Below are 25,557 nucleotides of genomic sequence, written 5' to 3'. Positions count from 1 at the left end.
GCACTGGGGGTTCAAACCTAGGTCATTAGGCTTTGCAGGCAAATTCCATAATCTCTGAGCCATCACTCCAGCCCATGCAGCTGTCATTCAGTGTGAGCCTTGATGTTGACTCTACTTCTCTAGAACAGAAATGGCCATTTCTACATAAAGTATCTACCATGTCACAGGTATTTATTTTCTAGAATCATTGTAATTATGTGCTTACCTCTATAACTCCTGCACTAACATATAGATTCAGTGAAGTTTGGGACATGTATTACCATGCAATATATTTACAAAGCCTTTCCTTGGTAGTTCACTGAAATTGTAAGTTCAAATGCAAATGATGTCTCCAGGAATGGAATACATAAGTTAATGGTAAAGGTGTTGGATAAGAAATCAGTTGAACTTGCTAACTGGTTGATTCTGGGGGCAGTGATGAGGGAGGGATATTGCTATGAAAATCTGAACTTTGGGTGCTTCTGAACAGAAATGAGGAAGTCAAGAAGAGACAATGGTGAGTGTGTTCCCAGGCAGCTTAATTCTGAGGTTCTTTGGATAATTCTAATTTTAGGTAGCTGAAGTATTTCAGTAGACAGCTCAGATTCATTGCCTAGGGATTTGGAAAGATTTTGATCTCAAGGTGTGAGTGAATGAAATCAACAGAGTAAGACAGTAATAAAATGAAAAGACAGCTTTCATTACTTACTGGGAAAAATCTGTTTTTAAGGAATTTGGAAAAGGAACTGTTGATTAAGGCAGAAAATGAGCCATCAAAGAGTTATTTGGAAAGTGTACAGTCGTTACACCCAGGGTTTTGAGGAGGGAGTGAGAGAGAAAAAAGTCAGTTATTACCCTAATACTGAGAATTCTGAAGGGTAAGGCCAATTTAAATATAAATAGGGCATTAGAAATATTATTTCAGAATTGCTTACTTATGAGTTATTTTTTTTTTCTTGGGAAGCGATTAAGTGTTTATTATGTTGCAGAGACAAGGTGACATGTTTTCTTCTCTGTCATCTCTGGTGAAATGAAATTCTTTGTACTGGTTTTTCTCAGAACTGTATCCTTTAGTCATAGTCAAGTGGAACCTGGTGATAGAAGCCAAAGAGATAAAAGTAGGTGTTTTTGATTTATCCCATTGTCACATTCAACTTTATGTTTTCATTATTTGGTATCAAAACAAGATTTTGGGTTTGTGATAGAATTCAAGTTGATGTGTTGCCTTTCCTTTGCCTGTGTTCCAGAAATACTTTCGTCCAATTCTCCTTTGATCTTTTTCATTTTTTCTGCTTATTCACCAGTTTAATAAAAGTAGGCCTTCTTAGGTCCTAACAATCTTTCTCAGCTGCAACAGACCATTCTTACAGTGTTTTCTCCCAGAACACAGGGATAGAGGACAGAATTTTTCACTTCTATTCTCTGCCTTCAGATTGTGGTAAATTCTGGAGATACTAGTCAGGAGAGGACTAAATCATTATGTCATGCAGGTGCCCAAAGGTTTTTGTCCTGCTTTGACAAACAAAAACTCAGATAGGAGTATGACCAGTAAATGGCACATGAGAAAACAACACGGAACCAGGCATGGTGGTGGCTGCCTTTAATCCCAGTACTTGGGAGGCAGACTACATAGTGAATTTCAGGTCTGCCAGGACTTGAGTGAGATCCTACCTCAGATAAACAGAAATAACAACAAACACATAAAAGAAAACAACACAGAGATCAGGTTGGTTCAGCCCTCTAATAGTTCTAAGGGAGATCCTTAGAAGACCCTAGAACCATAAGCTTAATTATGTATTAAGAGCTTTTTACACAGGTAAGAACATTTGAGTATTCATTCTTTTCCTTTTGAAAAGACATAAAAACATGCCTAATCATGCAAAAATAAACTCTCAAAACCCAGGAGCCAAGGTCTGAGTAGCTAGGTTTCCATAGCCTTGGCTTCCTCTGAGGTTTTCCCTCCATTTCATGGTCTCTTCGTTTTATTGTGTACTAAATAGACAGAAAAGGCCTTTCCAGATTGTGAACTGGAATCTAAGAAAACATGGTAAATGAAGTAATACCAAGTCAAGTCTGCCTCACAAGAGGAGTCTCTGGTGAGGTTTTGTTTGTGATCATGAGAACCAGATAGGAAAGACTCCCAGGAACCACAAAAGCAAAGGGCTGAATGAAGGTTGTTTTCATACTTTTATCCAGAGTAACTAGAATGCTTGAACCAAACTCTCAGCTGAATACTTGGGGGTCAAATGGACCTGGATTCAAATCTTGGCTCTGTCACTTAAAAGCTTTGCGAGTCTGGATAAATCAATGGATGTTTCTAGGCCTGTGTTTTTTTTTTTTTTTTCCCTATAGAATCGGATGGTGATGGCACCAAATAAGATTGTTGTGATAACTTTAGGATCTTCAACTTTAAAGAGAACACCCCAGCTCATGGCCATTACTATCTATCCCTTTCAGGATTGGATGCTTTAGCACACTCGAACAGAACAGTGTTTCCAGGACTTTTGAGTCAGCAAGCACCATCAGCCGTATCTCAGAAATTTTGCTAGAACCTTTTTCCCTTCCTTATCTATTACTGCTTTAGAACTATGCATCATCGTCTATTATTTGGATTGTTTTACAATGGCTTATATACAATTGGTATATAGTCCTTCATGAAGGTATTTCTTTCTTCTTATTTTCTCTTACCAGCCTTCCTCCTCCCCTCCCCTCCCTTCCCCTCTTCTTTCTTCCTCTCCCTTCCCCTCCCCCTCTCCTCTTTCTCTCTTTCTTTCATCTTCCTCCCTTTCTTTCTTTCTTTCTTTCTTTCTTTCTTTCTTTCTTTCTTTCTTTCTTTCTTTCTTTCTTTTTCTCTCTTCTTTTTCAAACAGTGTCCCAAGTGTTCAGTATTTTTTATATATGACAGTGATCTGGCATGAGTCTGTCAGCTTACCATCCGGTTTCCATTTTCTTGATACTTCTCACCCCAACCCACGTAGCATTCCCAAGTAAGTAACGGTTCCTTCCTTTCTACACCTTTGACCCTATGTATGTCAGGTTGTTGTCACTTTTCAAGTTGTTCTCCACCTCTTTCACCTGCTCCCTTTTAACTCATTTATTCCTGTGGCCACTAGACTAATTTTTAATATCATGGCAACCTGGCCTTTTTATTATTATACCTGTGTGGTCCCCAGTGTCTTTAGGATCAGGTAAACATTTTGAGCTGCATTTTACAGGTTTTATGAAACCATAGTCAGCCACCTATCCACCATTCTTCCCACTACTTTCCCATCTATGAACATGCCAAGATTTTGTCTCCCTCATGCATGCTATTTCTCTTATGTTCTTGTTTCACTTTCTCAAAGCTGTTGGTTAAGTCTTACCTTAGTACTCCATCCTTCAGAAGGCTTTTACTGATTTCCCATTCTCCCTACTCACAGTTCGAATCACTATCTCATCCACACTTTTACAGTAATCTGGAAATAACCTTACAAAACTTTTATCATGAAAATTTCTAACTTAGATTTTTCTGACACCTGCCCTCTTATCAGTAGCTCTCCTATTGTATTTTTTCTTTGCTTTTTATTTCCAAGAGCATGACACTGAATAAATATATGATGAATGGATGAATAATGGAATACATGTCTATTTTCTTAATATAATAAGATGTTTTTCCTTTTAAGCCAGAGCCAAAGATTCTTTTCTTCTTTACCTTCTTCAGAGAGCCTTCTCCTGGTTCTTTGCATATAGTAGTTGGTCGATAAATAGCTAATAAATGAGTAACAATACACGTCTGTGTTTTTCCAGAATATTTTAAGTTTCTCAGGACCACCTCAAGTCTGATGAAATTTATATGCTTCATGCTCTGTGCAATTCTTGTGTTAATTATTCCTTTGAGGCGAACTCCAATCATGTTATGAGAAGAGGATAGCTTTTCTAAACTGTATGATCATATGTGTGATAAAGTCATCTCTAGAGGCTTAAGAGAAGAATCATGGCATGGCATACTCAAGTTTGGGCACCTGCAAACATCCCTTGGCTTGTGGTTGCATCCCTTTAGTCTTACTTCTATCTTCACATTATCTTCTCTGTTTCTAGCTCCCTTTGTCTCCCTCTTTGAAGGGTGCACCTTCAGAGCCCACCAGGAGAGTATAGGATATTCCCATTTCAGGATCCTTCACTTAATCACATCTGCAAAGACCCTTTCCAAATAAAGGAACTCTTACAGGTTCCAGTGATGGCTCTAAGGAACATTATCTAGCCCCTTAGAGGGACAGATGTCTTTCTCCTTTGCAAGGTTGAGGTATTAGATCTTCTAGGAGCATGGTTTTCTGGCAGGCATACCTCAAGGGTAAACACCTTTCAAATTGATGGCCCATCTGAACAAAGCCAGAGGCTGCTGTCAGGAAGGGTCTGATTTAGGTCAACCTAATGATACTGAACAGATGTGTATGGCAGCATTCCCAGCCATTATTATGAAAATAAACCATTAATTATTCTTATTGAGAAGCTGATAAGTAACTGGAAGAGCTAGTCTGAGTTCTGGGCAAGGAATCAGTGGCAGCTAGTTCTACCATCTGGCTTTTGAGAGTGGACTGTGGGCCAGGTCTGGGGAACAGGTGTGCTTAGCTGCCCTGGTACCTACTCTCCTGTGGCCAACAGTAGCTCATGCATCTGTTGCATCGGGGAAGTCGCAAAGGGTCTATGTGGTCTCTGGCAGGGGAATTGAGATAGCATTAAGAGATTCCAGGGGTCTTGAGTGAGTCACCACACAAGGTCAGGGAAGAGGTAGGAATTCAATTTTAATTACTTCCACAGTTAATATGGGGCTGAAAACATTTTCTGTCTCTTCCACTGCTTTTCCATCTCTCTTACAATCCAGGGAGGACCTGGGGTAGGGCTTGTCCTCCTCAGTGCCTTGACAGTTGTTTCTGAGCATACTTGGCTCCTGATACTTGACCTGCCAGTTTTGACACAGCCAGGGAGAGATCAACTGTTCCAGGAAGGATGTTGCAGAAACCTTAATTTCTTTTTTGTTGGAAAAACAGACAGATTACCTTCATTTTCATCTTGACTCCTACTAATAGTGGCATAATCTCAGGCCTGTATACACTAGTTCTGGTTTCCAGTCTCTCCATCTCTAAGATGAAGACAATGGTCCTCGTTGGCGCCATGTGCCAGGAGGTAACCTAAACATGTTAGAGATACTGAATCTTCTAATACTCATAACAACCTTGTAAGCTAAGTAACTACACTTTGAAGTTATCCCGTTTCAAAGATGAAGAAGCAGAGGTATAAATTTACATTGTAACAGGTAGCACCAGGAATTAAACCTTGATCCTTTGGTTTCAGAATATGTTAACTACATTTCATATTGCCTCTCCTGATACTGAATTGTCAGGATGTTTAAATACGGTGACCCGGGCTGGAGAGATGGCTTAGTGGTTAAGCGCTTGCCTGTGAAGCCTAAGGACCCCGGTTCGAGGCTCGGTTCCCCAGGTCCCACATTAGCCAGATGCACAAGGGGGCGCATACGTCTGGAGTTCGTTTGCAGTGGCTGGAAGCCCTGGCACGCCCATTCTCTCTCTCTCCCTCTATCTGTCTTTCTCTCTGTGTCTGTCGCTCTCAAATAAATAAATAAATAAAAAAAATATTAAAAAAAAATATGGTGACCCTCTGTGCAAGGTGGAAAGATTTAGGTTGTAAGTATTGTCTGAATACACACACACACACACACACACACACACACACACACACACACAGTATTGTAGTCTGTGTGTGCTGTATGTGTAGGTGTGCAGATGTACACGCCCTGTGCTTATTCTGTGGAGACTAGAAGAAGACATTGCATGTTATCCTCTGTTACTTTTCCACCTTCTTGAGACAATAAGGCAATATCTCACTAAAACTGGAGCTCCTGCTTTCACAGTTTGGCTGGCTGACCAGGTATCTAGTCATCTGCCTGTCTCCTGTCTGCTCCCCAAGCTAGCGTTACAGGCATGCGCAGTCATATACAACTTTTTTACTGGAGCCAGGGATTGAATTGATGTCCTCATACTTGCTCAGCAAGTCGTGTTGTCTTGGTTTGGATATATTTTTTTTTCAAATATGATTAAATTGCTGCTTCTTCTCTGTGAAACTCTAGCAACAATGGCTGACCCATAGCAAGCCCTGCTTTAAGGCACTGACCTCTACCACCACCACCCACAGCCATCCGAGAGGAGGGTGATTCATGTTCTGCATATGTGCACCCACACCTGTGCACACATTGCATATTGATCTCACCATAAGCCATTCCTACTTCATTTCCTAGGCAGCCACTCTTAATTAATCAAATTTGACATGTGAAATTAATTATTATTATACGTAATTTCATTGAACCTAGGAGCCCACAATCAACTCTATGTGTAATCCGAAATTATACTGAACTGTTCATTTCCCCATCTATATTAAAAAAATACATTTTTGCTTTGTAAAGTGATAATGAATTTTGAATCCTTTAGGTGCCTTTCTTCCAGTGTTCCTCTCCATTAGTTTGTCTATTATGTCTATGTCTTTTATATAAATACAACATAATCTTAACTCAAAACAATTGCCTACACCCTTTCTAAAGTTGGTATTAAAATACTATAGACCAGGGTAAATGAATAAGGGAAATTAGTGAGTCATCATAGGAATTACAGTTGGCACCTATGATCGGAGGCTTAGAAAACTTTAAATGTGATTTGCATGAATGGGTAGGGAAATCATTTTAACTAGGTTTTGTGTGGCATAAGGGACATCTAGTGGTTATCCAGGTCTCTGCAGAGTTGGTAAAGATAGCATGAAGTCATAGGTAAGTATAGGAGCTAAGCATCATTACCTTGAAATGAAGCCCAAGTAAAGCCCCTCTTTGTCATGACTTCATTGAAAAGTTGGCAAAGAGTAAGGAAACCTATTCAGGATGAGTTAGAGTCTGAGCATTTCTATTAGTTTGTCAGTGTAGACCCAGCTGTTACTCACTGATTTCTGCACCAGGTTGGAAACAATTCTGTTATCAGCTCCCTGCCAGCAGGGAATATATTTTTCCTATCACCTTCCCACCCCTTCCACTGATTGTAAAAGTGTTCTTTGGATCCCTTTGAAAAGCCATCTGATTAGAGTCTTCATTAGGCTAGAAGAAGAGCTGCTTAGCAGGCCAGATAAGAAGTAGTTTGTAATTCCTTCTGACAGGCAGCCCTCCTTTGGAAGGCAAAAGGCTCTGGCCCATGTGCATTTTGCATAAATGAATGATTTAACATTGTAAGGGGATGAGTCTGTGTGAACTTGTCTTCTTAGCTCTAGACAGTACTCCTGAAACCTCCTTGGAAGATCCTGTTCCCGTCCGTGGTCCTGGAACAGCGACTTCTGTCATCTACTTTCACTTGTCTCATAAACTATTGTTTCTAGTCAACTGTGGTAGATTTCTAGAAGGCTCTGTTTAATTGACTCTTTTTATAGATGTTTTCCTATCCTCCCATTCTTCCACATCTGGACTTCTCATGTAAGCTCTTTCTCTGAAAGCTCTATTGTCACGTATTGTTGGTGGCAGCTAGAAGTTGCCAGTTATGGACACGAGTACCATTGTTAGGGATTCATTCCCATTCTTGGACTCTGCATACTGAAGATAATGTCTCAGAGGCAACACTTCCTGACATCCATGTTCAAGCTACATTTTCACACAAGAGGTTTCTAGTGTTTCCTTGGTATGATCCAGAGTGGGAGGCAGGGCTGGTACTACACTTTGTTAGCTAATGTCTTAGAAGACCTTGATAGAATCTGTCATTGTTCTTTGTATTTCTGTTAGTGTGCTGCCAAGGCACTGGAACTAATGACAGCTGCCAGTCTAGAGTGCAGGACATTCCCTATAGAGAGCCTTAAAAATTCAAGCACGTTTGCTAAGCATTCACACTGGGGAAAACTCAACTAAATATTCAGTGGTTCCATCAAATGCCTTTTAACTGTCTGCAGGGCTGTAGCTCTCTATCTCCTCATCTCATCACTTATTGTCAGGAAGAATGAATACTGAGGTTTCTTTCTGCATTATGGTATGTACTGAAGTAGATGAATTGCAAAGTAGTTTTGTTATCTTCCTGGTCATCATCGCTGCCATTTTCCCACCTTACGCTGTAAACACACACTTCATGTTAAGTTCAGAGAAACACAGAGAGAAAAGATATAGTTACTTCACTAGAGAATGGGCAGGTCCGCTAGGAGAGACAGACAGTTGTTGCACAGTATGATAAGTACTGTGGTAGCAGTTGGGACACAGAGCCCCTGGGCATGAAGGAGGAGACCAGATGCCAGCAGGCATGCAGTGAGCAGGCATTCTGGAGAAGTGTTACTGAGGACTTGCCACTTGAGTCACAAACTGAAATGGTAAATATTAGTTATCCAGAGAAACAGATAAGACTTATCTCCAGATGCTCGTTTGGAGGATGTACAGACCTTTACCAAGGCTGGCAACAGTAAAGTGGGGACTATATCAGGAAGAATCTTCTATATGAGGCTAATTAAAAAAAATAATTCTGAAATTGAGTGAGACCCATTGATTTTTTTTTTCAAAAGACAATCATGAGATGATTAAGGTTATTTCTAGTTTTCAGGATAAAAATAACATAGTAAATTCCTAGTGATCCAGGAAGCCACCTTTTAAAATTTTGTCACCATTCTAATCAAAGTGCTGAAGATTTCCTTTCTACTCTAACAATTCTCCCCCTTTTTTCCACCAGATGCGTAATGGAAGTATTTTTAGAGACTTTCATAGTCAGGTACCCTCTACTCATCTGACCTTAGTTCCTCTGCCTTTTGACATGAAACTTTCACTCTAATCACGCTGGTGCCCTCATCAGAGATTCTAAGACAGAGCTGAAAGTTCAGCCAATGAAGTGGCTGTCTCATAAGCAAAAGGTCTTGAGTTCAATCCTCAGTACTGATGTAAAATGCCAGACCACAGTGGTACATTTCTGTAATTCCACTGCTGGGGAGGTAGATAAAGGAGGCTATCTAGGGCTTTCTAGACAGTTGCTTTCGCTTAATTGGTGAGCTCCTTTCCATTGAGAAACACTATCTCATAAAAAAAGTTTTAAGTAGTTCTCAGGGCGACACACAAAGTTGTCTCTGGCCTACACATGCTTGTGTACACATGGGTACCAACATACATGTGCACATGCATACACAACTCACACACATGCATAAAATATTCTAAGACAGAAGGGAACATGGATATTCTGTTATTACATAGGAAATGGAGAAAAGGAGCGGATATGTATTCAGCCTCTACTATGTGCTCGTCACTTGGTGGATTTCAGAAACATACAACCTGTGTTTACAAGTGTCACCATGTGGCAGGTTCTTAACAGTTCCATTCCTAGAAAGCAGAGAGGAGATCTACTTTGCATCAGGTTTCTGATCATACATCCTTGTGCATTAGCTGAGTAACAAATATATCCCATTACAGTGCTACTATCAAAAATATTCCCGCCCTGCCTCAGTAATTGTCCTAGCTTTTGTCCCAATATTGTCCTAGTATGTTGGTGGCCGGGATTGCTCTCATTTTCCTGTGTGAACTCAAATGTCAAGAGCGAAGGGTCTGGGGGATTCTTAATGCCTTTACACGAATTGTTTCATTTGTAATAGTATGACTAATCAATTTATCTTAAGTTGATTTTTGCATTAGAGGGTAAGGCTGGTGGAGAAAAGGTTCCCTCCAGGGCCCGCATTTAGGGACAAGCCTTTACCTACTTGGAGCATATCCTAGAGAAGCGGTTGAGGACTCCATCTGAGCTAAATTGGAAGTCTGACATGGGACTGAATGATATGTTAATGAAGGATACTAGAAGGGAAGGTAGAGGAATGTATTTTCCCATATTGCTTTAAGGGATGGGAGGGCTTGCTATGATCATGGTGACTGACTAGATCAGTTAGCAAGTAGTAGCTTTTTTTTTTTTCCCACTACAAATTGACAAGTCTGTCTTGGGCAACAATGTAAGAATGCAAGATTTGCAAATCTTGAGGAATTATGATCTTTAGTTACAACTCCATGTCTTATTTCTCTGCTTAAGTCCATCTTACAATGGTAATTATGTAGAAATTTAGTGGATTCTGTGAGGATAGTAAAGATTTAATCAGGAAGTCTCATGCCTGTAATAGACTGAGGATTTATAGGCTCTGAAATCTAGGAACTTGATTAGCTCCTGTGATTTTAGATAAGGCACGTAGACATATGGCAGCTGTCTCCGACTGGCCTTTGCAGCTGAATGAAAGTCCCCAGAAAAATTGCTTAATTAGGCCAAGTACAAGGCCATCACACTGACCATGTTGAGAGTTGGAAATATTTGTTAACTTCCTTCTGTACTTTATATAACTAGGAATAAACTTAATGGTCATTTTCTTCTCACAAAGACTCCATCAGAAAAATCAACGATTAAGTCTAAGTGTAATTCAAAAGCAAATGTGATTGACTTTTGTAGTGATGGTGAGGCTTGGGCCGATACTACAGCCCTTTGACTTGTGATGACAGTCACTGCCTAGCCGCATTGTTTCTCTCTCCCCATTCCCATGCATGTTGGCCTAGATAACTGAATGGGTTTATTCAAAATGGATTAGTGACACAGGAACCTGTTAGTTTAATACCCTCCTGCCTATTACTACAGTGTGCCTTATGTCCTGTTTATATTTTCTTAGCTCAATTCTCACCAATGAGGCCACAGACCAGAGGATATGACCTGTGGGGCTCTGATGGACTCAACCTGTAGATGTGCTTGGTTTGAAAATAGAATATTAGATCAAATGGAATTTACAAGAAAATTACTTGTCAACATTCTGCCGCTGGTTTCAGGTTTAGCTTGAGTCTTTCTCACCTTTAGTGTGAACTTGAGAACTGCGGCATTTTCTGGCTCCCGCTTTGCAAGTCTGAAACTCAGTTCCCATTTCCCATTTCTGGTGCTCAGCTCTTCTTTGTTCTTTTAGCCTTTGGCAGATCCTGAAACATTGTTACCAAAATACAAAGCATGAAAGTAGAGGGAGCCACAATGTACAGCAGTTGGGATTTTGAGCCCCAGGTTGGGTGTCAGCTGCTTCTCAGCAGGCAGTTAGTTTACTGACCCCTGTTGGCAGGGACCATAGATGCAGATGTGGCCCTGGTCATGCCAGATAGTAGGTTCTCCTGACTTTGGAAGCTAAGAGGACCATCTGCTGCCACATTTGTGTTTGGACTTCACTGTTGGAGTCTGGTCAGTGGCGCACTGTGATAGAAAATGACGTTAATGGCCATCAGTCTTAAATCTGTGCAAGTGTTTGGAGATGCACAGACACAGAGAGGGAGGCAGAGAAACAGCTAACATTTAGCGTGTGTGTGTATGATTGAAATTGGACACAAGTATATCTTTATATTGTTTGATACATAATGAATGCTACTTTATGTAAATTATACTTATAATTTACCATATCTATGCATAAATATTTGATCTTGGAACTTGTTAAACACTTTGTCATTAGCTATAGCCCTGCTTCTTGAGCTGACAATCTATTTAGAACCTATACTGAGGCAGAACTTTTATTTGAAATGACTGCATGCCAAGATATACTGCCTGTTGATTGAGTTTCAGATTTTCAAAGAAAATAACATTTATTGATTATGTATTAAAGGACAGGAATGGCACAGTCATTTTAAATGAGGCAGTATCATCATTTATTTCTTATAATTCTGTGGAGTAAGATTAGTCATATATATCTTATAGCATCTCTAGGCTGAATCAAGTTAAATATTTCAGTAATGTCACATAGGTGTTAAAGGCAGATCAAAGTTAAACCTTCACAAGGGAGACCCCAAGCCTATGATGCTAACACCACCCTATACTTCCCCTTGAGTCCAACATCTGATCTAATGAAGCTGTAAGTATTCATTAAGTATCTATGCAGCTAAGGGTAGTTTCTGCTCACAAGGTGTTGGAGGTCTATTGAAAAGACCAGACTGTACTTACTTCATGATAACAAAGCCAAATGTTGTAAGTAACAGATGAGTGGAGCAGGCCTTTTAGAGGAAGGAGAAATCACAGCTGACCGGATTCATTGATTGCCTCAGGCACAGAAGGGAAAGAGGGCCAGAGCCAGCAGGAGGTGTGATCCTGTGGAGACCCCAGAAGCACAGATTCTTTAACTGCGCTTCCTACTCATTTTTTTTTTTTTACCCTGAAAAGCAATGTCACACAATAATAAGATTAGCACAAAGGTTTTATCTAAAAGATGCACTATTCTGAAAGCTAATGAAGAAAAGCTTATTTTATTATCTATTGTCAGAGGATTAAATTGGGGTAGGCATAAATATTTCTTTGTCTTTTGCTTGCTGTGAATAAATAGCTGCACATATAGGTATGAAGCCGTCTTGGTGTGTATAATCAACATGGCTCTGCTCAAGGACCCTAAATTGGCTCTTCTACCAACCCATGTTGTTCAGCTCAGTACTGCATAAGATGTCCCCAGTAGCCTTACCTTCAAAGCCTCCACTGACCTGGATCACCACAATGCAGCCCACTGGCCATTTTGGAGTGGGTTCCTTGAATTTGTCCTATATGTGAATTCATAGATGATTAAAAATGCTTTACAATCAGAGAAAACCAAGGCCAAGTGGTGAAGCTTCTGCTCTTTGACAGTGGAGGTTGTACCTTCTGGGCACATGCTGCAGCCCTTTCCTCCTTCCAGCTTCCTCATTGGAGAGCTATGGATGCAGCATTCACAAAGAACATGGAAACATGGTCATGACAAGTTAAGGAATGAGGCTTGGGAATAAGGCAGAAGAAGAAAAGAAGAAAACACTGCCACACGTGGAGATTCTTTCTCCCCGAGATTCATTCTCAAGAGTCTGCCCTGCAAGTCAATTACCATGGAAGTTTTATGTCTCAAGTTCTTCATGTAGGGGTTGAAATGGTCTCTTTTTCTAGTCCAGAGGAACAGATTGGGCCTGGGGGCAGTTTCATCATTTATAGGTAATATCAGGGTTCTTTAAGAAATAGTGGAGATCCACTCATCCACAGTGGCCAGGGACGGTGTGGGACGGTTTGCATGGAGGAGTGGTGGGACGGTACCACTTGCACAGATTGGAGAGAAGAGGAAATCAGTGCACCCTGGGAGACCTGGTGTGCAAAGAAGCACCAGCTCCTGATGTCATCCAGTAACCTCCAAGGTGTCCCCTGACAGGCAGGCAGGTGCCAGCATCAGCCAGAGAGGAATCCTGGCAGGTACAAAGAAATTTGCATGTCAACATGGGGACTGGTGTGGGTTTTGTATAAGACTAAGGTGTTTCTGACCTAGGGATAGGTGTGGTTTATTCCTGGAACATGCCCGTCCTCACATAGTGGTAAAGATTGGGCTCAAGTCCGGGCTATGCCCCTGATGGGCTATGTGATTGTCATTGCATACCTATCTTCTCTTCCCTTGTATTTGAAGTGAGACTAATATTACCTATTTTACTTGCTTGTTGTGGATGACATATACTAATACTTTTAAAGGGCCTGGCATAGAGTACACTTTTCTATCACTCCAGTATCTTTTTCTTGGTTGTTGCTATGTTATATCCTCTGTATCAGGATCACATATGAGTATAAGTATATTTGTTCAGAGAGATTTTGCATTAATTTTGAGACTCTGTCCTTAGCTATTTTTCTGTTGGGTCTCCTAAGCATGTTTAGACCTAAGTCCAAACACACAAGTAACTATCCATGATATAATTTAAAAGTCCATGGATGGGACAGTGACACCAGCATGTCACTTTTGCAACTGCCTTCTAAGCTGTGGGACCTCTTTCCTCATGGGGAATCATTTATAATTTGTCTTTAATTGCTGCTTGTTTTGGTAACTTGTCAGCCAAGGTTGCATTCTATCACTTGATGCCACTTCTGTCCCTCGTTCAGTCTGTCAGCTGAGGGCATTCATTTAATTGAGAGGCAGGTTGTTCTAGAGAACACTAGCAGAAACCAATTCACCTTGGAAGACGGCCCAGCAAGGTTGCCTGCATGCCCGTTTCCAGCGCACTGCTGCACAGATGCGGCTGCAGCTCTGTTCAGAGTGTGGATCAAAGGGGAAAATCACAGCAGAGATTGAGGGATGGTACAATCCAGTTATATTGGTTCCCATAAAGTATTCCAAGATTAATATATACTTTGTAAAAATATATCTGGTAGGATGTTCTGATATCACTCTGCCCATTTCTTTGATATTACAGCTCAGGAAATTGAGTTGTAAAATGGTTGAGGGATTGGGTTAGGGTGAAAAGGCCACTTGTGGCTGGAATCCCACTTCTCTTTTTCTCAGGGCAGGCTCTAAGTTGCAACTTCTAGAGAATGGAGCTTTCTAGTTGAGTATCATCTGGCTGCAAGGTCATTGCTTCTTGCCCTTTTCTTTGTGGTCGGAGATGGTCTAAACGATTTCATTTTGGCATCACTCCAGGTTCCAATAGAACCCCAACACTGCTGAAGATGAAGATGCTCTTTCCCCCCTATGTTTGTATCACATTTCATCTTGACAACATCCCTCGGAGAATACACAGGGTGGTGGTAGGACTGGCAGTGAGGTTCCAACTTTTGGAAATGAACAGAGTGATTAAGAAAGATTACTAAAATGCCAGGGAAGGTCGATGCTGGCTGTTTTCTTACCGTAGTAGAAAGTCCACATAAATAGGCAATTTCAGGGCCGCAATAGAGAGCTCACCTTCCAACAGGCTTTGAGAGAAGACTAATCATCTCTGTCCAGCCAGTTTCTGCTCTTTCTTTTCCTGCTTATTTCTCCATAAAGCTGCATTCTGGTTATCACCTCTGTACCAGCTCAGTCATGCACCCTTCTCATAGAAGAGTTGTTCTGCATATACTTTAAAAGGTCTGTGTCTTTCCCTTGGCTTTGGAGCCTTCTGTACAGAGAGATGCCTGAGTGCTTGCTCTCTCTGTCCCTCTCCTCTCGTATTCTTTCTCTTTCTTTGCATTGTTCAATAGGCTCACAAAGTCTCTTCTGTCCCTTTGGGATGAGCCATTATTATCCATCAATAATTAACCTTTGCAAGGAGCTCTAGGCATAGGAATCGCATCCACATTGGAGAAAGGTAAAGTTTGATTCTACTCAGAGGTCACATGGGATCAGGAACGAGAGGCTGCCAGTCATTAAACTGTTATTCTTTCTTTTCTGACTCACACACTTGAGGATCCTGTGGAATTCCCCTTTGTACAGCATCAGTCCAGTGGAGCTAAAAGGAACAATTCACCTTTGGAACTTGGAAGTTGAGCACATGTAACTTCCCACAACATTTATCGTGAGCTTCCTGGGTATTGCTGGTAGGGTCTGTAAACAGTGCCCACAGTAGTGAACATGGATTCTAGAGCCTATTACACTTATTTTGTTGTTGTTGTTTTGAGGTAGGGTCTCACTGTAGCCCAGGCTGACCAGAATTCACTATGTAGTCTTAGGGTGGCCTTATTTGCATCAGCATTGTGCCTATAGGCTGGGTTCCTTAACTACTCTCTGTGTCTGTCCAATGAGGAAATGCATGTGGGTATCTCAAATGGGTGTCCTCAGGATGTAATGGGATGGTGAGTGATAAATCTTTATACTACAGAGCCTGGTATTAGGTGCTGGGAGAGCATTAAAGTCATGATTGTTTTCAATGGTATTGCCTCTGGTTAGGTCGATAGTCAAGGTTACATAATAGGTGAAATGTTTCCTGCGCTTTGCCATAGTTTTGGATCACTCTTGTAGTATCTGTTTAAGGCAAACCTCTCTGCTCAATGATCGCCTGGTGATGGGTGAAAGAAGGGAGATGGTGGATAATTGGATGGTTGGGGATTAAAGGATATAATATACTGAAATGACCTATCCAATTAAGTTTCCCTTACAGAAATGGATCATGAGACTGATTTATTTACACTCCCAAGCCTGATCAGTTTACTGAACATGTAAATGACAATACAGTCCTTCAGGGACATGGAGAGGATAAAACTGTCTCAATAACTGCCCCAGTAAAGAGTAAAGGCTCTTCCCTTCTTCTATGGCATCTCTCAGTACTCTATGTGTATTATTCAGTTATCTCATCCTTGCAAAATAGTTTCTTCCCACATTCCCAACTTCAGAGAAGGAAACAGACCCTGAGAAGTTGTGTTGCCAAAGTTGCATAGCTTGAAAATAGCGACGGTGGATCTGAATCCAGATCTGGGTCCAGATTTGACCTTGCCTAAGATGTTGTAAGGAAAGAGCACAGGAGTTGTGTGCTGTGTAGTCACATGCCAGTCCCTTTACCATTAATTTCCCCATTTACTATTGTACAGATGTGGCATTACTCAAAAACTCAGAGCATGGAGAATCATCCCAGAGTACGGCCTCAGGATTCAGGATTCTTTTTTTTTCCCTCCCTCCCTCTCTCCCTCCCTCCCTCCCTCTCTCCCTTCCTTCCTTCCTTCCTTCCTTCCTTCCTTCCTTCCTTCCTTCCTTCCTTCCTTCCTTTCTTTTCTTTCTTCCTTTCCTTCTTTCTCTTTCGTTGTTGTTGTTTTGAGGTAGGATCTCACTGTACCTCAGGCTGACCTGGATTCACTACATAGACTTAGGATGGCCTCAAACTCACAGCAATCCTTCTATCTCTGCCTCCTGAGTGCTGGGATTAAAAGCATGTGCTACAACACCCAACAAGAATACATTTCTTTTTTTTTAAAAAAAAAAAACAACTATTATTTATTAATTATTTATATATTTATTAAAGAGGCAGGGAGAGAGGGAGAGAGAGAATAGGTGTGGGTGCTCCAGGGCCTTCAGCAGCTGCAAAAGGACCCCAAATGTGTGCGCCCCTTGTAACACATGTGCAACATTGTGTGTTTGTGTCACTGTGCATCTGGCTATGTGGCACCTGGATATTTGAACATGAGTTCTTAGGCTTCACAGGCAAGCACCTTAGCCACTAAGCCATCTCTAACCCTAGAATTCATTTCTAATGAGTAAGAGTAAAGTGTTGCTGAAAGTCTATTTTAGAGAAACTAGATTAATCCCTATGTTAATATGGATTACACCTGACATGGAAAATTATAATAGACTCTTTTAGCTGCATCCTTGTCTTCCTGCCCATTCTGCGTGGAACAGTGATTGCCACGCAGAAGTGGACTGGTGCCACGTGGAAGGCATGGAGGAATAGAACTCTGCTGGAGCCCTTACAGGGTAAATTAGTTTCTCCTAAAAATCTTTTCTGTAAATTTTAGTTTTCAAGTAAATAAATGCCCTTAATTCGCTGAGCTCGGGTTTCAGGTGTCTCACTTTGTCACTATACTATGGGCACACTCACTGTGAATTGAAACAAAACAAAGCAAAATAAAAACTGACAAACCCTGTTCCTCATCCATACTCATAACACAATCATTCTTAAAGGGAACACACACACACACACACACACACACACACACTCACTCACATGCATACCTACATACACAGTTGTAAAGAATCAAACCATGTAAGAGAATACTGTGTAACAAAGCAAGCCTCCTATCCCTGCTTCTGAATGCCAGAAGCACGTTCCTCAATGACAATTCTAAAATATAATATCCAAAGGTATTTTATGCTTCTATGATCAGACATATATATAATGCTCCCCAATTTCACTCTGTCTTGTTCCTCTCCAATTTTACTCAACAAAATGACTTAGTCATACACCATATCAAAACCAGAATCATGGCTAGAAAGATCGCTTAGCAGTTAAGGTGGTTGCCTGCAAGGTCAAAGGACCCAGGTTTGATTCACCAGGACCCATGTAAGCCAGATTCACAAGGAGGCACATGCACCTGGAGTTCGTTTGTAGTGGCTGGAGGGCCTGGTGTGCCTATTTTCTCTCTCTCTCAAATAAATAAAGAATAATAAAATATTTAAAAAAATTTACAAAACAGAAGCATTATCTAATTTTAAAGGCAGCATAATATTCCATTACATAGATATCTTGTCTATTTTTTAATATTTTTATTTGTTTAATATTTTTATTTTTATGTATTTGAGAGAGAGAAAGAGACAGGCACAGAAATATAGAAAGGGAGAGAATGAGTGCACCAGGGCCCGTAGCCACTGCAAATGAACTCCAGATGCATGTACCACCTTGTGCATCTGGCTTATGTGGATCCTGGGGAATCGAACTGAGGTCCTTTGGCTTTGCAGGCAAGTGCCTTAACCACTAAGCCATCTCTCCAGCCCATCATGTCTATATTGTTTAAATTGTTTCTGGTTTTTTACTATGAATGTTTCAGCCAGTATCTTTGTATGGTAGTATTTGCGAACCAGTCTTGAATTTTACTTGGAAGCTTGCACTTTCTAGCAACACCTGAAACTTTCTGCAAAGAAAAAAATAGTGACAAGAATAGAATAGCAATGTGGAAGCTTCTTCCAAGCTTGCGTGCATCCCAGATAGCTCCTTGGATGCTGTTTTGAGTTCTGCGTCTCATGTTGTTTCAGACCATTATGTCGTGAAGCCTCTTTCTGGACATTTTCCCTGGGTGCCCAGTGAGTGATGGATGGATGCTCTTTGCAAGATTGATTCATATGGCACTTTTGTTTGGCTTCTGACAGGTTGTTTATAAGAATAATGACATCCGTCTGGAGCTGTCTCGCTTGGCCCGGATTGGGGACACCAAGATGAAAATCTATGGTGAAGTTGTGTTTAAGTGTGAGAATGTGGCCACTCTGGACCCCATAAACTTTGAGACCCCAGAGGCTTACATTAGCTTGCCCAAGTGGAACACCAAGCGCATGGGCTCCATCTCTTTCGATTTCCGCACCACCGAACCCAATGGCCTGATCCTCTTCACGCACGGGAAGCCCCAAGAGAGGAAGGATGCTCGGAGCCAAAAAAACACCAAAGTAGACTTCTTCGCTGTGGAACTTCTGGATGGCAACCTATACTTACTGCTGGACATGGGCTCAGGCACCATCAAAGTGAAGGCCACGCAGAAGAAAGCCAATGATGGGGAATGGTACCATGTGGACATTCAGCGGGACGGCAGATCAGGTAAGACGAGGAAAGGTTATGTGACTGAGACTGAAAGCTACAGTGTTTTTTTTTTTTTTTTCTGTTTGTTTCATATATTTGAGTTTTATGTTTGCATGCTCATCAATTCTTTGGAGATATATATATGTATATGTATATGTATATGTATATGTATATGTATATATGTATATATACATATATATATATATTTTTTTTTTTTTTGAGGTAGGGTCTCACTCTAGCTCGGGCTGACCTGGAATTCATTATGTAGTCTCAGGGTGGCCTCTAATTCACAGCAATCCTCTTACCTCTGTCTTCCTGAGTGCTGGAATTAAAGGTATGCACCACCACGCCGGGCTTCTTCGGCTATTTTAATTAACAGCTGTTGCGAGATTATGTTTGTAGGTAAGACAAAGGATGGTTCATGGTCTCCTCGTCTTCCATGTCACTCTGCACCATTGTCTCAGTGCTAGTTCTAAGATCCTGGAGCCAAGGGTGATTTTATAAGTAGCATTCCCATTGCTACCAAGAAGACTGCTGTGCCAGGAGTGTAATATCCCTGCCCCCACTCACTTCTCCTTTTTCTTGTCACCATGGAAATGCACTGTGGCATCACAGGTGTGTTCTGTGATCCCTGCGGGGTCAGCTTCACGGTGAGAGTTTATGCGAGGATAGATCTTTCAATAATGGACAAGCGTCATGTTGCAGGGAGAAATTATGACAAGAAAGGAAACAGCAAATTGATTTTTCCTGAAGTCATGTTCAATTTAAAAGCCTTCTTTTGGTGTGAAAGCCTGTATTTCACTTTTCCGCTCAGACCTCAGTAACCCTTCCTCTTCATAACCTCTTACATTTGGTTTAAATGGCTTTGTTTGTTTCCGCAGCCACAGATCAAACAAGCTAGCCCCAGGCAGTACACAGCCACTCTGGAACAGTAACAAAAAGAGGGTGAAAAAAAAAAAAAAGTCCCAGCAATAAAGAGTCTGGGCATTTGAATGCCTGAACAGTCTGCCTAGCTGGTTATGGAACCTCTGGCAATGCAGGTCACGTTCAGTGTAATCAGAAGGGGTGTCTCTGAGAGCAGTAAGTAGAGATTCTGACTCATTTACTGATTCCCCAGCAGGCAACACTTACCCAAGGGAAGTCTTGGCTACATTGGCCAGATTTGTTGAGATCACTGTGTTGTGAACATGAAAAAATGTTTATTTGGACATTTTATGTCTAGGTACCCTTGGCCAGCCAGAGGAAGCAGGAGGTTCTCCAAAGCCAAAGATGGCTGAGTGTGGATGGGAGGGACAGATGTTCCCAAGTAGAGGTGTGGCTCTCTCTCTCTCTCTCTCTCTCTCTCTCTCTTTCTCTCTCTCCCTCTCTCTCTCTCTCTCTCTCTCTTTCCCTCTTCAGTGTTTTTATGTTCTTGGCATCTTAATGAACTGAAGAGAAAGGTGCACACAAGAAGTGTAGTTAAGTAGACAGAAACTTTATTAAGAGTGCAGTGATAGTAAAGGTTTGCGTACATGGCTGAAGGGGCAGTGGGCCACTAAATTGGAGAGTACTCCAGGGTACCAGGATGTGGTCTGAGGCTTTTCTTCTCTGTGTATGACTTTTGGGGGAGGGTCAATCAGTTGCTAGGGGCATAGATGGAATTGATACTCTGGTTTGATTGATAGGGTTGGAGTGCCTCTTTTGCATATATTCTTCACATGATACATTTAAACTAAATCCTATAGATGCCCAAATATATATAGGCATGAAATAGTAAATGTTTTTTTTTTTTTTTCCTCTGAAAGCTCACTTAGAAGACACAGTTTGCCTAACTGCTGCATGTACCCCAAACCAGTTTAGGCTGGAAGTCCTCCCACTGTTCCAAACCTGGGTCTATCTACAAAATGTATTTGAATAGGTACTAATCATGAATAATGGTCACTAAGAGGAAAAACAAAACAAAACAAAACAAAACCTAGCTCATTGTTTATTGCAAGATGTACTTGCAGCTTGGCACAGGTGGGTGTCCCAGGTTGCCAACATGTTGCTAAGTGCATTGCTTAAGGGAAGGGTGAATTCACTGCTCGAACCAAGTGGTGTTCTGGGTGGTTAAACAATTCCCTGAACTTGCATGCCACTGAGGGGTGGCAGAGGTGAGCAATGTCACCCTTAGGAGAACCTGCATGGGGTCTGCACCGAGGGGCAGACAATGGCAGATTATAGCCCCAGGTATTTTCTTGCTTAGTAGGAATCTCTGTTGATTGTCTGAAATCTGATTGGAGCTAAGAGGCTTTAAATTAAATGAGCTCATTGTGCAAAAACTGTACAGTTTAAGCTTTTTTAAAGAGAAAAATTAAAAAAAATCTTTGGATGCTGAATTTCTCTCTCTCAAGTATATCAATAAAATTCCAGCAGGGGCGGAGCTAGAAATATGTCTCAGAATTGTCAAAAAACAAAAAAAGAATGAAAATAAATTTTAGAAGCTACTGCCGTGTGTAGAGTTCAGTCATGGTTGGATACTTTTGTATCTGGTTAACCTAGACCTTGGCGTGGCTTCAAGGTGACTATTGGTATTTCTTGGGTGCTAGAACACATACCACTGCCATATCTTTCTTTCTTTTTTTTCCCCCCTCAACACTAATTGCTTTCTCTAGCCTCGTAACTGTTTTGTTTGCTTTTGTTTTGCTGTCAGAACCATCAGTGGATCTGTCTTCCATGTTACATTTAGATTTCCAAACACACCTGGAAAGCATTGCTTTAAGGGTGGATGAACTTGACCAAAGTTTGTAAAAAAATTTCTGAGAAGCAAATGGTTGTTCTGAGAAACCATTGCAACACTATATTTTTAATATGATCTGTAAAATTTCCTTTTATTTGAGAGCATTTTTTAGTTATCAACCTATTATTAAATGGATATTTGTAAAAAAAAGAAAAGTTGTGTTGAAGTGTCCTGAAGATTAATATACCTGAGAAATGACCCAGAAAAACTTCTATGATCACTCCTGATATGGGGAAGGGAATCTCCCATCTGATAAGTGCATTTGAAATGCTCTCGGCCATCGGCTCTGAGAATAGGTTTCCCTGGGATGCAGTCAGGGCTCCACATTATAAAGTGATTCTAGCAATTACTAAGCAGAACACATCCTTCCCCTTTTGCTGAGGACATTAGTCCTCACTATTTCAACAGTAAAGTAGTGCTCAGCATTTGAAGGGTAGAGCAGGTAGGCTGTGTAAGGAAAGAAAAAAAGAGACACACATCCCAGCTTTTTCATATATCACTTCTACCTCATAAGATTGCTTTGAGGGTCAATCCCAAAACAGTCCATAAGTGGATTGGTGGTGTGGCTTAGTGGTAGTGCATATACTTTGTATGAGGACTCTGGTTTAAACCCCAGCTCCAAGGAAAAAATAAATGAACAGAAAAGAAAGAAAAAAGAAAGTAGATACTTACAAATGTTTAAAGTACATTACGAGCTTTTAATGGTAGCTAGGACATTATTTTGTTGTGTACATTTTTTTAAATTATTTATTTATTTATTTGAGAGCGACAGACACAGAGAGAAAGACAGATAGAGGGAGAGAGACAGAGAATGGGCGCGCCAGGGCCTCCAGGCTCTGCAAACGAACTCCAGACGCGTGCGCCCCCTTGTGCATCTGGCTAACGTGGGACCTGGGGAACCGAGCCTCGAACCGGGGTCCTTAGGCTTCACAGGCAAGCGCTTAACCGCTAAGCCATCTCTCCAGCCCTGTTGTGTACATTTTTGAAATAGCACATAGGAAAAGTACATTTCCCTAGAAGTTGCAGGAGCGAGGTAGGGAGGCAGACTGCCAGCTTACTCCCAGCCCTCCCCCATGCACCAGGACCCCTCATGTGCTTTATAGTCTACTCTCAAGTTGACTTGGTGGGAATTTAGAACACACACTATATTCTTGATCTCTCTGGGTCTGTGAAGCTCTAGGTTACACCCCCAAGGCTCAGTAAATTGAGACTCGGAAGAGACAGTGTGGAGGCTGGCTGATGAATGACACAACCCACTTATGTTGGTTACCCATAAGGGGTTTCAAAAATAATGTATATCTTGTAAAAAAAAAAAAAAAAAGTGGTGGTATGTTTAGAACCTACTCACTCCATTTTTTTTTTTTTTTTTTTTTTGATATTACAGTTCAGAAAATTGAGCTGTAAAATGTTTCAGGGGCAGCTATTTAGGGCTGGAATCCCACCTCTGAGTTTCCCAGGCCAGGCACTAGGCTACAACATGTAAAGTCTCATTTGACACAGCCGCTTCTCCAGACCCTGCTTGGATCTGCCTGTGTCTCTGTCCTCGTTCTTCGCAGTCCTTGCTTCTCCCTCCCTGGACCAAGTTGTTGACTCAGTGCCTTTGCCAGGTGCCCTTCTCTCTGCCTGACATGCTTTTCCTCTGGACTTTTCATGGTTGAACCTTTCCCAGCCTTCTGGCTTTGCTGTACCTTACCTAGAGAGCCCTTCAGTGACCGCACCTTTCACATAGAACACACGGGCTGCTACCCTGGTTCCCATTTGACTGTCTTCCTGGCACCTGCCCTCAGATAATTTCTCATGGATTGGGTTGATTTTCTGCCTCTCTGCTCTGGAATATGAGATCAGTGGGAGGAAGGATGTACCTGATAAGCCCATTTCTGCACCTACAGTGAAACCAGAGACAAAAATAAAAAGTCCTCCCTACACATTTATTAAATAAAGAGGCACTTACAATCAGTTGCGCTGGTGCCTGCCTGTAATCCTAGCGCTCAGGAAGCAGAAGCCCCAAGTTTAAGCCACTGGCTTACATTGTACCAGGCCTCCCCACCTGCCAACCATCCCACATAAAACACCAAAGGCAGTGCTCAAAATCTTTGCTGGCAGAGCTGGTAGTGAATACCCAATCTACAGTGTATTAGGGCGCCAATTGAGGGACAGCGGTTCCTGTCCTTTTGCCGGAGGTAAACCACTCAAGAGAACTGAAATACAGAATCCTTATTCTTTCCCAGGCCCCACTAGAGCACTCCATGAAATCATCTCACCAGCCAGTGCGGCCAGGGTAATGGTGTTCTTATTTAAGGGACAGTGAAGTCACTTCAACTCCACGGCTTGTATGTGGCAGGGCTGGGATCGAAAGTTCTCTTGCCCAGTATGGTGTTTTAGCTCTCTGCCAAGATGTACGGGTGGAAAAGAGACATGTCTAGGGGTATCTGGGCTAGGGGGTTTTCTGGGTCCTCCTATGGCCCCGATTCTCTTAGCTGACAGGTATTTGATCCCAATCTTGTTTTCCACCAGCAATCAGTGTTCTGTCTTAGCCGGGACACGCTGACCTCAGAACTTCCCCTCTTCAGCATCTTTTTTTCATTTGCCTTATCCACTATGAGGCTCAGCGGAGATGCAAGAGAGCTGTTAACTCACTTCGTGTCCGTCCTCCCACGCCAGGTACCATATCCGTGAACAGCAGGCGCACGCCCTTCACCGCCAGTGGGGAGAGCGAGATCCTGGACCTGGAGGGGGACATGTACCTAGGCGGCCTGCCCGAGAACCGAGCCGGCCTCATTCTGCCCACCGAGCTCTGGACGGCCATGCTCAACTACGGCTACGTGGGCTGCATCCGCGACCTGTTCATCGACGGGCGCAGCAAGAACATCCGGCAGCTGGCCGAGATGCAGAACGCAGCGGGCGTCAAGTCCTCCTGCTCGCGCGTGAGCGCCAAGCAGTGCGACAGCTACCCCTGCAAGAACAACGCGGTGTGCAAGGACGGCTGGAACCGCTTCATCTGCGACTGCACGGGCACCGGCTACTGGGGCAGGACCTGCGAGCGAGGTGAGCGCGCCCTCCCGGGGCCCTCGGTTAGGCTCTAAGTGGGGTGAGGGGTCGTGGGGACGGACGTCTTCGCTCGCCCTGCGTTTGCCTTCTCCTCGTGCACACACAGTTAGGTTCTCTGCTTGCCTGAACACACCCTCTCTAGTTCCGTGTTCCAGTTTGTTTGGCCAGAATTAGATCAAAATTTGGCATCAACATTGGCGTGATCACAGTTTGCTATGGAAGGGGGTGCTCTTTGTGGATTCCCGAAGAGCTAAGCCCCCGACTGCTGCATTGGATTTATGCTTCCTGCAATGGTAACTCCTGAGTTGCTCTGTAGACACAGACTATTGAGCTAAATGGGTCCCGTGCCTGCCCTCGTGAAGCTGGATACCTGCTGGGGCGACGTAGAGAGTGAGTTTCATTAAAGGCAGTGAAATGGATTGGTTATGGACATGATCTCTGGGGCCAGGCAGGGTGAGAATCTGGGTCCTCACAGAGTCATGTGAGGAGGTAATCAGTGTCTGACACTTGATGTCCTCACATGTAAACACAGATGTTGACAGCAATGGACTTAATAGGTTCCTCAAGTCTAAGCGAGCACTTGGTCAACATCTGTGACGGTTCTGCACTTATGGCTGTTACTCTCAGTCATTAAAGGGGCGATACACAGAAGCGAGGGGATCCCTTGCAAAGGGATTCTGGCCTTCTGTAGGAGTTCAGACAAATTTTCTGCAAAGAAGCATCAAAGGCCAGATTGGATATTAGCTTGGCAAAGAAGCAGCAGGAAGAAGTGTGAAGTGAA

The 25,557-nt window shown here is 42.2% G+C and overlaps 1 protein-coding gene across 28 annotated transcripts in view; it reads left to right on the top strand.

Annotated features, from left to right (window-relative positions):
* The window catches only part of Nrxn3 (neurexin 3), a 1,695,425-nt gene that overhangs the window by 547,604 nt on the left and 1,122,264 nt on the right, over positions 1–25,557 (top strand). For all 28 annotated transcript variants that reach the window (XM_045154245.1, XM_045154244.1, XM_045154227.1 and 25 more), the window contains 2 exons: positions 18,550–18,988; positions 24,390–24,773. In XM_045154245.1, the coding sequence (XP_045010180.1) occupies positions 18,550–18,988; positions 24,390–24,773 (823 nt within the window). The remainder of the gene's footprint in view (positions 1–18,549; positions 18,989–24,389; positions 24,774–25,557) is intronic.

The sequence above is a fragment of the Jaculus jaculus genome, chromosome 7, assembly GCF_020740685.1.
Source record: "Jaculus jaculus isolate mJacJac1 chromosome 7, mJacJac1.mat.Y.cur, whole genome shotgun sequence".
NCBI classification, from domain to species: Eukaryota; Metazoa; Chordata; class Mammalia; order Rodentia; family Dipodidae; genus Jaculus; species Jaculus jaculus.
The sequence above is the reverse complement of the archived record's forward strand: the minus strand, read 5'-3'. Positions and strand labels throughout refer to the sequence as shown.